The sequence below is a fragment of the Fundulus heteroclitus genome, chromosome 5 (genome assembly GCF_011125445.2).
Source record: "Fundulus heteroclitus isolate FHET01 chromosome 5, MU-UCD_Fhet_4.1, whole genome shotgun sequence".
Classification (NCBI taxonomy): Eukaryota; Metazoa; Chordata; class Actinopteri; order Cyprinodontiformes; family Fundulidae; genus Fundulus; species Fundulus heteroclitus.
In genome coordinates this window covers 13,607,836-13,620,392 of record NC_046365.1, presented here as the reverse complement: position 1 = coordinate 13,620,392, position 12,557 = coordinate 13,607,836, and the positions used below count along the sequence as shown (strand labels likewise).

The 12,557-nt window shown below is 41.6% G+C and overlaps 1 protein-coding gene across 6 annotated transcripts in view; it reads right to left on the bottom strand.

Moving 5' to 3' along the window:
- Positions 1–12,557, bottom strand: part of apbb2b (amyloid beta (A4) precursor protein-binding, family B, member 2b) — an 84,456-nt gene that overhangs the window by 4,453 nt on the left and 67,446 nt on the right. For 4 of the 6 annotated variants that reach the window (XM_036136963.1, XM_036136965.1, XM_036136966.1 and 1 more), the window contains 6 exons: positions 10,788–10,793; positions 8,318–8,432; positions 6,374–6,461; positions 4,498–4,578; positions 4,239–4,354; positions 1,924–2,103 (listed from right to left, as the gene is read on the bottom strand). In XM_036136963.1, the coding sequence (XP_035992856.1) occupies positions 1,924–2,103; positions 4,239–4,354; positions 4,498–4,578; positions 6,374–6,461; positions 8,318–8,432; positions 10,788–10,793 (586 nt within the window). The remainder of the gene's footprint in view (positions 1–1,923; positions 2,104–4,238; positions 4,355–4,497; positions 4,579–6,373; positions 6,462–8,317; positions 8,433–10,787; positions 10,794–12,557) is intronic. The other 2 variants (XM_036136964.1, XM_012865534.3) reach the window with 1 other exon arrangement.

Sequence of the window (12,557 nt, the reverse complement as noted above, 5' to 3'; positions counted from 1 at the left end):
AAGCCGTGAGCTATAACTGTGATAAATGGTGATGACAAATAGAATAAAAACTACAAAAAAACGTTAGGCTAGGTGCAAAATTATTCAGATCCCTTAAACGTCTTTAAATTTTGTCCAATTAAAACTACAAACGTTTATTTTTATGCCAACAGACCAACACGCTATTGTTGGGAGTCCATCATCTGAAAGTGACCGAGGCCAATGGGAACTCTGGAGGAGCTGCACAAATCCATAGCTTAGGTGGGAGAATCTGTTAAAGAGGACTTCTATTATTATCTATTATCTATGCCATCTACAAATCTGTTGTTTATGAGGGAGTGAGAGGAAGATAACCCTTGTTTAAAGACAGCCTTAAGGAGAACAGTTTGCAGCTCGCCCCCAAGCCCGGCGGGGGGCGAAGCTAATCTGCTGAAGAAGGGGATCTGGTCAGATTCAAAAGTCAAAATGTTTGGCCAACAAGCAAAACTTTGTGTGGTAGTGAACTAAAAATGCACATCCCCCTGGGCAAACATGGTGGTGGCAGCAATATGCTGTAGAGGACGCTTTTCTTCATCGGGGGACAGGGAAGCTGGTCGGATTAATGGGAAGATAAATGCTACATTAGGACCATGAGGGAAAACCTATTAGAGGCCGCAAAAGATTTGGGACCAAAGCAGAGGGTCACCTTTCAGCAGGGCAGCAACCTTACACATAGAAGCAGAGATACTCTGCAATAACCTAGATCACTTCATACTCATGTCTTAGAATGGCACAGGTCAAAGATTCTACATTTGCAAAGCTGGCCACTACACATGCCAAATATTTTCAGCTGATACTGAAGCGAAAGTTGGTTCTACAGAGTATTGGCTCATGGGGTCTACATACAAATGCACTCCGCATTTCCAGATTCTCATTTGCAGTTCAATCCGAAAGCCGTGTACTAATCTCCTAGCACTTCACAGTTTGGTCTGTCGTATAAAATCACATTCAAATATGTTGAAGTCTGTTGTTGCAGCTTGATAAAAACGGGAAAATGCGTAACAGGGTATAATTACTTTACCGCTGTCCCAGAATGTCAATTCAAACATATTTTAACTCGGCTTAAAGCCGACAAAAGGTTTCCGCCGCTCCCTGAAACACTGAAACATTTATGACTGAGCCTCGAAATGTCAAAATAAAAAGGCTGAATGGTTTCCATTAATTTTTCAGGTTGATCGGGGGCCTACATGTTTAAAGTGAACAGCTGTCAGAAAACCGAGTCAGACGTGATACAAAAACATTATTGGCTTCATCCACCTGTCACTGTACCAGCAAACAGCATCTGTGGATTAAATACAGGTTTCCTTGCCAGGATTTTAAGCGTCTTTTAGGCTGAAATCTAATCTGCAAAGCCCTTCCTGCCACTTACACCTGACTTGGCCCTTCTTGTTTGACAAAGTGAGAAATAAAATAAATGGATCTTACTGTTAATTACTGTAGGAGAATTATGTAGGAGGAATGTTATTTATTCAATAAACAAACTATGTTGGTTACTTTTAAGCAGTGTATGAAAAGCCTAATTAACCCACTGTTTCAGTGAATATGAGTTTTCTTTTCATGCTATTTAACTTCAAATATCAGCTAAACAGTTAAAAATAATTTTGACACAAAAACAAATGAACCGATTTGAGTTTCTCTACAGAATTGATGCTTGCCGCAATAATGTTAAAACAATTGAGCCTTACAGACAAGTGCAAATAATTTAGTCTAATTGTAACAGTGTTAAATAATCAGCTCTGGTGTTCTAGGCTTAAGGGATGGAAAACACATTTAATCCAAGGTGACAAAAATCAGAAACCGTTTCTGCCTCAGATGTGCTGTGTTTTAAAGGCAGTTTTCTTTAAAAAAAAAACATCAAATTTGTTATCGCTTGTTATTGCTGGTTGCTTGCATGGTTAGACTCACCATACAAGCTGCCTGCACGGCTTCAGACACACTTCCAGCGTTGGGCTCACACCAGAAGACATGGCAGTCAAAGCGATGGCTGCCGGCGTCCATGATGAAGGCAAACGTGTGCACGTCACGGCCGACGCCCATGAAAGACAGGAAACGGACGCGGCACTCCACCAGCACTTCCTCTTCGTCCTAGGTGAGAAATATGGGTTCAGGCAAAAAAAACATTTACTGTCATGTGAAAGTTGATTTGCAGCTTTTAAATCTGAATAAGACATGACAAAAATAAACTGTGCTGAGTCCTGCAGTTACATGCCGACACACATTTATTCACAGGTTCTCTGAGAACCACCAAATATGAACCCCGCCAGGCGGCTGTTATTGCCATAAAACTAAAAAGATGACATTTTATCTTCATGTTCAAAAAAGGGAGATTTTTATAGAAATGCAGATTTAACATGAGCAGCATTTTTTTTTTTTTTCTTTTTTTTTTGCTTTAGGTTTGACCAAGAAATGGGCTCCAGATCACAATCTGAGCATTTAAGAAACTCAAAAACTTGAATTCAACAGACCACCCAGTCCCACAACAACAACCCTCAGTATGAAAGTCGTGACTGAAGGGAGAAGAGTCAAACTGAGCTATGTTCAGTGTCAGTGAGGTGTCAGCAGTGAAATAAGAGCAGAGCTGCCCAATATACCAAATGACAAAACACTGCATTGTCTACTGTGCAATATCCCAATCACAAACAGCAGTAATTTGTGATTGGCAAATATTTGGTAGGTCAGCATTGTTCAAGAGCTATGCATTAAAACTCTGATTAGCAATAGGTTTTTTGCCGGCATTTGGATAGACCTTTACTGTACATTATGCCCATAACAGAGATACATTTTAGCAACCAAGATCAAAAAGCACACGGAGAGTGGTGTGGCAATTGTGATATTGAAAAACAACAAGTTGAGTTACAAAAATGTGGGTTAAAAACACAATTGAGGGTTTTATTCTAATATTCAGCAGTATATTATATAAATCACGTGATGTTAATATTGTTTTCCCTTAAGTCAGAGGATGCACAGGCATAAAAGAGGCACTTTAAAAAGGAAACATCTTTTTAAGACCCGTCTGCCATTCAGTGAGGCTGCGAGACAGCGAGAGAGAGCAAGACTTCAGGAGAAAGCTTTGCTGAACAGACCAAAGCAGAGTTTGTGATTCAACCTCCCTTATCAAACACTGGACTTGAAATTGTTGCTAGCCTTTTGGAAAACTCAAAGTTAATGCTGATTTTTTTTTTTTGCAGCCATTGTTTGGGAGTTTGTGAAGCCTAGTCTTGATGCAGAACTTTTTTGTTCTGCATCAAGTGAAAAACAAAGGTGGTGTGCTGCAGTGGGAGACCTGTCAGGACTTCTTAGGAACTCTGCATGTGAGCTCCGGTGAAGTATGAAAATTCCTGGCCAGAAAAAAACTTTGCTGTTGTTGTTCTCTCTGTTTCTGCAGATTATGTATCTGCATTTACACAAGGCTGCAAGAACAAGAACCAAAATCCTGCAGGCAAGAACATTTCATACTCCCAGGAAGTCCTGGTATTTCTCAAACACCACACAAAATCAAGGTTCTGCTCAGGATATGCATGATGAACAAGCTGTGAGAACCCCCAGATGAGTGCTGCAGGGCTGGGAGAGAGAACAAATGTCTGTAATATTAGATACCATATTACTGAGAGTTGCTGGAAACATAAACAACTAGTCAGACTGAGGCTGTTTGTCTTGGCTGAGTTGAGCAACTTAAATCAAGCCAAACTGAAAATGTTCATATCAGTGGGAAATAACGCTTGATGTAAGAGGATATCTAGTCTACAAATTCATAACAGATCCACCAAAACAGCTGATAGGAGGACTAGCTTAGCTTATTGGATTTCTATAACACACCTAATTTACCAACCAGGTCAGCAGCACAAAATATATTGAAATAATTAAGTGCTAAAAAAATTTTTTGAATGGTGTTCATAAATCTTAAAATATTTTAGTTTTTATAGAAAACCTGGTATTTACAATTGGCTGCAGCAGGTCAAAGCTTTATGATAAAATGGAGGTCAAGTCATGGATGCAAAACTCAATTATGAGAACGTAACTATTCTCCACCGGACCTGGATGGCAGAAATATGCAATATTGATAATATTAACAAGTCCAAGCAACCAAAGTGCAGCTGAGCAGCAAAAAATCTAAAGAAAAAGAAGACGTTTTATTTGCTAACAAGGATTTCTCTATTTAAGGATGAAGAGGAAAAGGCCAGGGGAGTTCAGAGGTGACGGTTAAGCAGCAGATGTCTGACCTTGTCTTTGCTGATGGTCACAGTGGCATCTGCCACATTAAGGGCCACAGGAGTCCAGTCCTCTTTGTTGGAAGAGCCAATGAGACTGTCAATAGCTCCGTTCAGCGTGTCCATGCCTGGACGAGAGCATATTATACCAAACCAAAACAAGATTCCCCATTTAAATCACATTAACATCAATGTTCAACAACAAACAGTAAAAAGAAAAAAAAAAGAAAACATTTATATTCACAAGCACACATCTGTGTGTTACACCAACCTATTGGCCGGGCCACAGGCATCATACCCAGGTAGAGCACCTGAAATTTCTGAACCAGCTCGGTCTTTGGTGTGGGGAACTCTGCCGGGAGAAATTCAGCAGGAAGTGAACAACAGCTCGGAGCAAGAGAAAATGTTCTACAACGTGGTCCGTTATATTAAACGGGTTCCCACCTCAGCATCAGGATCTCACGTCTCTGCTATAATATATATTTGAGTGTCAAAACCAGGCCAGCATAATGGAACAAAGAACAGTTATTATCGCTATCAAACGGTGTTCAGCTTTATTTAATTACACCAAAGTAAAAACTTTTAGAACAAAGTTGTTGTAACTGAGGTCTTAGGCACTCCTAATTTTATATTAGTCGTTACAGCACCATAAGGCGGTAACTCATGTGTGTCCGACAATAAAAGGCTATAATCGCTCGTTATCAAACGGGCCTTTCGGTGTCTCAACTATGAGAAGAGTTTGAAGCATGGCTGTTGATGCACGACGTGGAGTCATTTTGCTCTTTTTAACGACCTTATCTTGCACAGCCACTAAATTTCCTCCATGATATACAGTGACCACCACCTGGATGCAATGTGTAAAAAGCTTTCAATAAATTCATCTTTTTTGCAGCAGCATAATCACACAGAATTTTCCCCCCCATTATTCTTAAAATCACTAGTGGCACAACTACTGCCAGCCTTAATGTTAATACTCATTGCTCAATCTGTCTGGATCGCTCAGATATCGCAAATACAATAATACTAGTAAATTTATTACACTCCAAACGGAGTGTAATAAATATACTATAAATATCGCACGCAGTGATATTGCAAGGACATTATTTTTGTGAAATGTTGTGCGGCTCTAGTGATTATGCTTACTCTGCAGTTTTCTAATAGTAAGCCAAAAACAGAAAAATTAGACGTAACTATTTAGAAAGCAAAATCTTATGGAATAGAAACCAGGAATCTCCGATCTACATAAAAAGTGAGGTAAGCCATCAGAAAATATTTTGCCAAATTTATTAACTGCATTGTTCAGGGTGCCAATACTCACAAAACCAGATTTTTTTTATCTCTAAAACAAACGATTGTTTCTTAACATTGGATATTTCTGTCAACTGAACAAATGTAGCCAAAATAAAGGAAAGGTTTTTTTAGATTTATTTCCCCCACAGTGGGATTACACTAACTCAATAAAAGATTCATGGTTTGAGTTTTTTTTGTTTTACAACTTTCAACCAGGGCGTCATGTGTGACGGGGGAGATGAACTCTTCATCTCTCTTGGAAATGTAAAATTGTTAAGAGGAGAAGACACAACACTGCGTCATTATACGTGCAAAGTGGATCCCGTCCACTTAAAATATGCAACTGTTTAGTTGATGCTTTTTACCAATTAGTTTTTTTGCAAGTATAGCAAATATAGGAGCAAGGAAGGAAGCTGCAGGATGGTAAATATGGCAAAGTTGAACTGCTTTTTTTTTTCCCCAGGAAATGCAAATGCGTTCGCCAAATAAATTAATAGCGAATACATCTTTGGTTAATAAAAGGGATATAAACACCTTTGCTTGCAGTAAAGCTAAACAGAGCATAACTAAAACGACATAAATAGACATAAATATGGTTGTTTAGAAATGCATCAGTTGAGTTTAATGGCTCCAGCATCGCTTGAGATTCAAACTGCCCTCGTGCTGCCGGTAAAACCTTGAAGCCTTACTGAAGAATGTTAGCGTGCAACAATCTGCCGTTAACGATGGTGACTCTGCACCCACGCCGCGCCAAAGGTGATAACATTTACTATTTTGTGTCTGCTGTAGTAATCATTGTCTCCCCGCACACACAGAGTGGAAGGGGGGGGGGGGGGGGGTATAGGGGCGAAGCACACCTTGTAAAGGGAGATCCAGCCCCGCCTGCATCCTGTCCTGGAGTGAACCTCCCGCCATGGCTTTGGCATTCTTTCGCTCTGTCATTATCTGGAGAAAAGAAAAGGGGTCTTTAACGCCGAGGCAGAAACGCGCGGGGGGAGGAGCGACAAAACGCAACAATGACGTGCGTGAAAGTGGATGAGAAGAAGAGCTGGAGGGGGATGAAGACAATTATACAGCGTCCCAGCTGACGGTGGCGTGCTGTTTACCTGCTACACGCAGGAAAACACACAATTAAACAGGTCACACTTTAAAACTGAGAGATCAAAGCTTCGCTTCATGCGTTACAAAGTCAGAGGAACAAAGCAACAGAACCAGACGGCTCAAACAGACACTCTAAAAAACAAGGCTCTTAATAATCAGCTGCCTGCTAACCTTGTGCCGCCGTCACAGCTTCAACTGTTCTGCTAACTTTGTGAGATCAGACGCTGTTGTTGGACAGGAGGGGCCGATTCTCAGCCTCTGCTCTTATTCATCCCAAAGGTGTTGTACTGGGCTGGGCTGAGGTCAGGAATCCATGCAGGCTGGTCAGGTTTATCCACACAAGATTCCCTCATACACGTCTTTACGGAAGCTTGCTTCGTGAACTGGTCCCCGGGACATTTGTCCACTGATCTAGAGTCCAGTTGCAGTGTACTTTACATCACCGCATGTTATTGCAACAGGCCTTATTGCCGTGGTAGCTTCCTATCACAGTACCATCTGACAGTGTAATCCCAGCCTTACTGCCGCCTTTTGTACACCTGAGACCACTGACGAGGTTGGAAAAAAGCAGATTCAATGATCCAGAGGGGTAACCCAACCCTTTAGGTGCTACAGTGCATGTTTGGAGTGGTGGTTTACAGTCAATTAAAACAAGCAATTATCAGATGAAGCCATAAAAACATTTCTGTTGCTACACTGGACTAAACTTAGCACCAACTAACGAGATCATGTTCATCCCAAAGGACTAAACCATTCAAAGACCTCCTCCAGGCTGTGAATTAAAGCTTTAACTCAGGAAATGTTTCATAAGCCCCATTTACACTACCCCTTTTTAACCGTGCCGGGAACGGTCTGAGCTCGGTAACTGAGATAACTTTCTACTGTAAATGGAACGCAAACTGAACTGAACCGAGCCAGACGCAACCGGACCGCGATAAATCTAGACCAGTTCGATGTGTGGGATCGGCCCGGTTTTTCAGTGGCTCAGCTCTCTGATAACAAAGAGCGCATGAGCAGACCGCGTCATCTCGTCAGACATTTATAAAAATACTAGCTTCCCTACCGTGACACACGGTTTCCAGTGATGATCCTGCTTAGCAGTGTGATAAACCTCAGCGTCTGTCGTTGTTTCCTGCGTCTGTAAGTCCTGATTAGACATTCGTTTGTCTTATCCACTTCCCAAAAGCCGACTCCATCAAGCAAATTCACCAAAGGTTGCCTTCCTCGCCTGATTCTCCGCAAACAATGAAATATCACAATTATAACGAAGCATAACTTCCTGAATGTTACGGGCGCCGCCATTTTTATTTGCTTAAGTCCTTCCTTCAGTCCTAGAGAGCAGTAGTACCGCAGATCGTCACTAGGAGGCGAGGAACCGTGCTAGCGTGATGTGTAAATGGTCGTAAGAACCAAGCTCGGCACGGTTAACTGATCCAAGCTCAGTCCGAGCTCGGCATGGATCGGTTTAACAAAGGTAGTGTAAATGGGGCTATAGGCACAAAACTAAGAGCTCCATATTTGTAGCAGAAGCTGTAAAAACAAATCATTGTTTGATTATTAGTATTCTGGTGCAGTTTAAACCCAGGCTCTTTAGAAGTTTTCCATGGGGTTGGGTGCACAAGGCGTCTGACTTTAGAGGGGCTCTTTGTTCATCGACTGGACTCCGATTCTCGCGGCATCCTCCGGCTTGAGCAACTCACCCTGGAGCAGATCTCGTGCAGGCTTGTGGCGATGGCTTTGGCCGGCGTGTCACAACGGAACACATGACATTTCAGGATCCTGGTGTTTTTGTCCCGCGCCACATATGCAAAATCCCTAAAAAAAAGAAAAGAAAGAAAAAAAAAGAAAAGAGAACGTGAACACTGGCCAGAACTACACGGCACGGTTTGATGGCGACATGTCTAGGGCACCGATGAGGGACGAAGAGATGTTTTTACATGTGATGGATGCAGAGACATTCACACACGTACAAGTCGATGGACCTAAGATCGTTAGAGCAGGGATGGTGAGAGAGGAAGCTGAATCAAGTGACAGCGGCTCAGATTGATTCAGAGACCAGTGGGGAGGAACACAACCCAACTCTGCTGAACAGGGAGGAGGAAGAATGAAAATCAGAAGAATGGAGGGAGTCAGTGAATTGTAAAAGTATTCGCACCCCCCTTGAACAAACTTCAATGTGTTTTGAGAGATTGTGAGAGACCAACACAAAGTACTGCGTGGTTGTAAAGTGGAAGGAATTGGATACAGGATTTTTTTTCAACACATTTCCAGCTGCAGGTACATAGAGGAATGTCTCCAGCAGGTTTGCACAGCTAGAGACTGAAACTTTAACCCGTTTGTCTTTCCAAAACAGCTCAAGCTCAGTCAGAATGGAGAACCTGCATGGTATAGAAGTTCTGATAGAATTTCAAAAACAAATTAAGATAAGCAATAAAATATTAACATGAGATTTATTAAAAACCCACCAAACTAAACACTGAAACGATATCTATTTGTGTATAAGTTATTGAAATTGTGTTTTTACCCAGTGCTACTGTGAATCCAGTCCAGAATCCAGTTGGATTTTAGGTTAGACCTGTCTGGACTTTGACTGGGCCATTCTAACACGTAAGATCTGGCTGAGAGTTTAGGGTTGCTGTCCTGCTGAAAGAGGACCACCAACAATAGGGTTGAGTCAGGTTCTCTCAGGATTGCCATGTTCTTAGATCCGTCCATCTTCCCACCAACTCTGACCAGATTCCCACATCATGATACTGCCACCCCCGTACAGTTGTTTATTTTCTTTCACATATGCCATATTGCATGAAGGCCAATAAGTTTAATTTTCTTCATGCCACTCTTCCTTAAAAGGGCAGACTTGTGGGGGGGCGGAATAGTTTACGTGTTTACAGATTGTCCCACCAAAGCTGTGGATCTTTGCAGCTCCTCCAGCATTACCATGCACCTCTTGGCTGCTTCTCTGATCAATACTATCGTTGCTCAGGCTGTCAGTTTAGTTGGACCTACATGTGTGCTCGCTAATGTTTTCTCATTACGGAAACGCTGCAAACATAATAGCCATGTTTCCATCCAGTTCTCATGCAAATTTTGAACAAATGCGACTCAGACGTGTTTCTATCTGCTGGTTTGTAGCGAATGCACCAGGTTACGCAAAGCGTAACGTTATCGTACGTTGACGTTACGATGTAATAAACAGGAAGCGGAGGTTGCTAACTAGCACGGACCACATATCAGTAATGCAGCGACGCTTTAATGAATGTATAAATTATTTCATCGATGAGACTGAGAAATGCTCGAATCTCTTCGTTGGTCAACACGTACCCATTGTTGCTTCTAGCCCTGTCATGGCATCATCCGGGAAGACGCCGGCAGCTGGAACAGCTGATCAGTCATGTGAGCTAAATGTTTGCTACGTCAGAACTTTTTTTTGACAAATGTGTTTCCATCTCCTCTGCAGTGCAAAGTCAAAAACAATCTCAAGTGAGCGTAAACACAAGCCTGTGCAAATTCTCAGCTATCCGGGTCATCGCAATAGCAAACGGGCTTAAATAGGAGGCAACCGGGCACCTATGCAGGAGTCTAAGAGATTACATCTGCAGTCTCATCATGATTCAGGTGACTAATACCTCAAAATGAGCATAAAAATGCTGATGGAAACACGACTAATGATATTAGATTATAAACAGCTGGATGGTAACTGGTTGCCCTGGATTTTATTTAGGGGTGTCAGAGTAAAAGGGGGATGAATACAAATACAAGTCACAGATCCAACGTGAGATTCCAAGTTCAAATCGGATGAATGCTTTTGTAAGAGCCTGTAAAATAACATGAAGAGGATTATGGACCAATCTAAGTGAAACAAAACTGTGCAATGGGGCACAGAGGCCTCAGAGCCGACGGGTTTGTGTAAACCACCATGGTCACATTCAGAAACATTCCTGTGTGTCTGCACGTCGAATAGAAAACAGCTAGACCGACAAGGACGCAGGAGGTCAACTTCCTCCCTTACATTTCAGAGTATTTGTGCAGGGCGATACAGGATATCAAAAAGCCACATTGAAAAAAGAAAATCTGAAAGAAAATAAGGCACAGAGGAAATGAAACAATAAAAACTAACTGGTATGACAGAGGGGTGGTGGTGGGGGTGGTGGGGAAAAGAAACGTGTTTACCTCTCTCTGGATCCAAGGAAGCATCGGAGGAAAGGAAGACAGTCAGTAGAGAAGAGAAAATTAAACAACACTAGCTAGTGGCACAAGCTGCACAACGAGCCAGGCTCACACAGACATCTCATTAAATTTCCACCAAACGTCACTTCTCACCCTGCGTGCAAGTGAAAAATCTCTGAGCAATAAGAGTTTAGTAGAGGTTTGGGCAAGTGGATGCATGTACGGGTTGAAATAACGCCGCACAGATCCCATAGTTCTGAAGGTTGTTTAAAATAAAATCATGCTTACCTTTTAAGTGACATATGCAAAAAGACGACTACTGAACATGATGTTACAAAGACAATGTTGAACATTTTAAAAGGGAAAGAATGATCCAATCCTGGCTTTCTCTAATTGGCTACTCATGTTTAGGGTTTCAGAAGCAACATAAACACATTTAATGACTAATGGAGAATATAGCGCCTCGCAAAAGTATTCATCCACATGGACTGAGACCAGCCTCCAACAAGTTTCTCCATGGGGATTTTAAATTAGGTGTAACTTTTACTTCCACTTGAAAATTCCTCCCTATTTTGTGTTGGTCCATCAAACTGAATCCCGAACGCTTAAAAGATAAGATAAGATAGTCTTTATTGATCTCACAATGGAGAAATTCACTCGTCACATTGGCTCATACAAGAAGGTGCAGGGTAGGGAAGGTGCATTCAGTTATATACAGTGAATCTTCATATCTACAATGGATCAAAAGAATACCAACAAAAAAAAATAAATAAAAAAAAGGAAATAGGAATGTAAATGTCTCATTTACTTTCTTAGTGGTCTATATATATATATATATATATATATATATATATATATAAACATATCTATTTACTTAAATATATACATATATCTATGCGCCTACTTACATACGCACCTACGCGTATGTACGTGCATATACATTGTATACATTTGTACATACATACATACATACATACATGTGGGCTGACTTATGTTCAAGTGTTGATAGCAGCAGAAGTCACAACACACAAGGGGTGTGAATACTTTTGTGAGGCCATGTAGTGAACAACTTCACCAATTGAATTGATATTTTGAGCCTGGGCATCGGTCATCAAGTGTGATACGGTGTTGAAGGCAAGGGTCCAAGAATCAAACTAGCGTCTGAACGAAAAGGAAAAATAAAAGGTAAAAGTCAAAGAAAAGAGAACGGGAGACGGAGGGTGAGCAGCTGGGAGCGATGTCTCATTTCAAATGTAATGTCATTATCGTGTCAACGCCCCGGCTGCTCAGGGAATCTGTGATCCTGCGGTGATAATAAGTACATTTCACAGCACATGAAGAAGCAGTCAGAGGTGCCGCTCGCACGATGACAAAACCTTCACAGCAGTGTGTAGGTAAGGGTGTGTGTAGTGTGTGTGTGTGTGTGTGTGTGTGTGAGACGGAGAGAGGAAGATTCCTGCAGCAGATAAACTTACATTAGGAGATTAGGTGAAAACTATAAAATCTTGTGTTTTTTTTTTTTTTTTAACATACAAAAATACAAAAGTGCTATAGAACCAAGATGCCGAACTGTACAACTTGTTGCTGCGGGATAATTGTGTCGGCCTAACAATACATGCTGATCGTTACAGGTGTTGGTGCGCTTATTACTAGAGGCAGACGGCAGAAAGGGAAAAAGAGGTGGATGAGGAAAAGGAGAGCAGCGTACGCGTTCGTGCTTGAACAAAGGAGAGCAAAATCATGCGGCGTGTTGCGGCCGCAGCCACGCAGCAC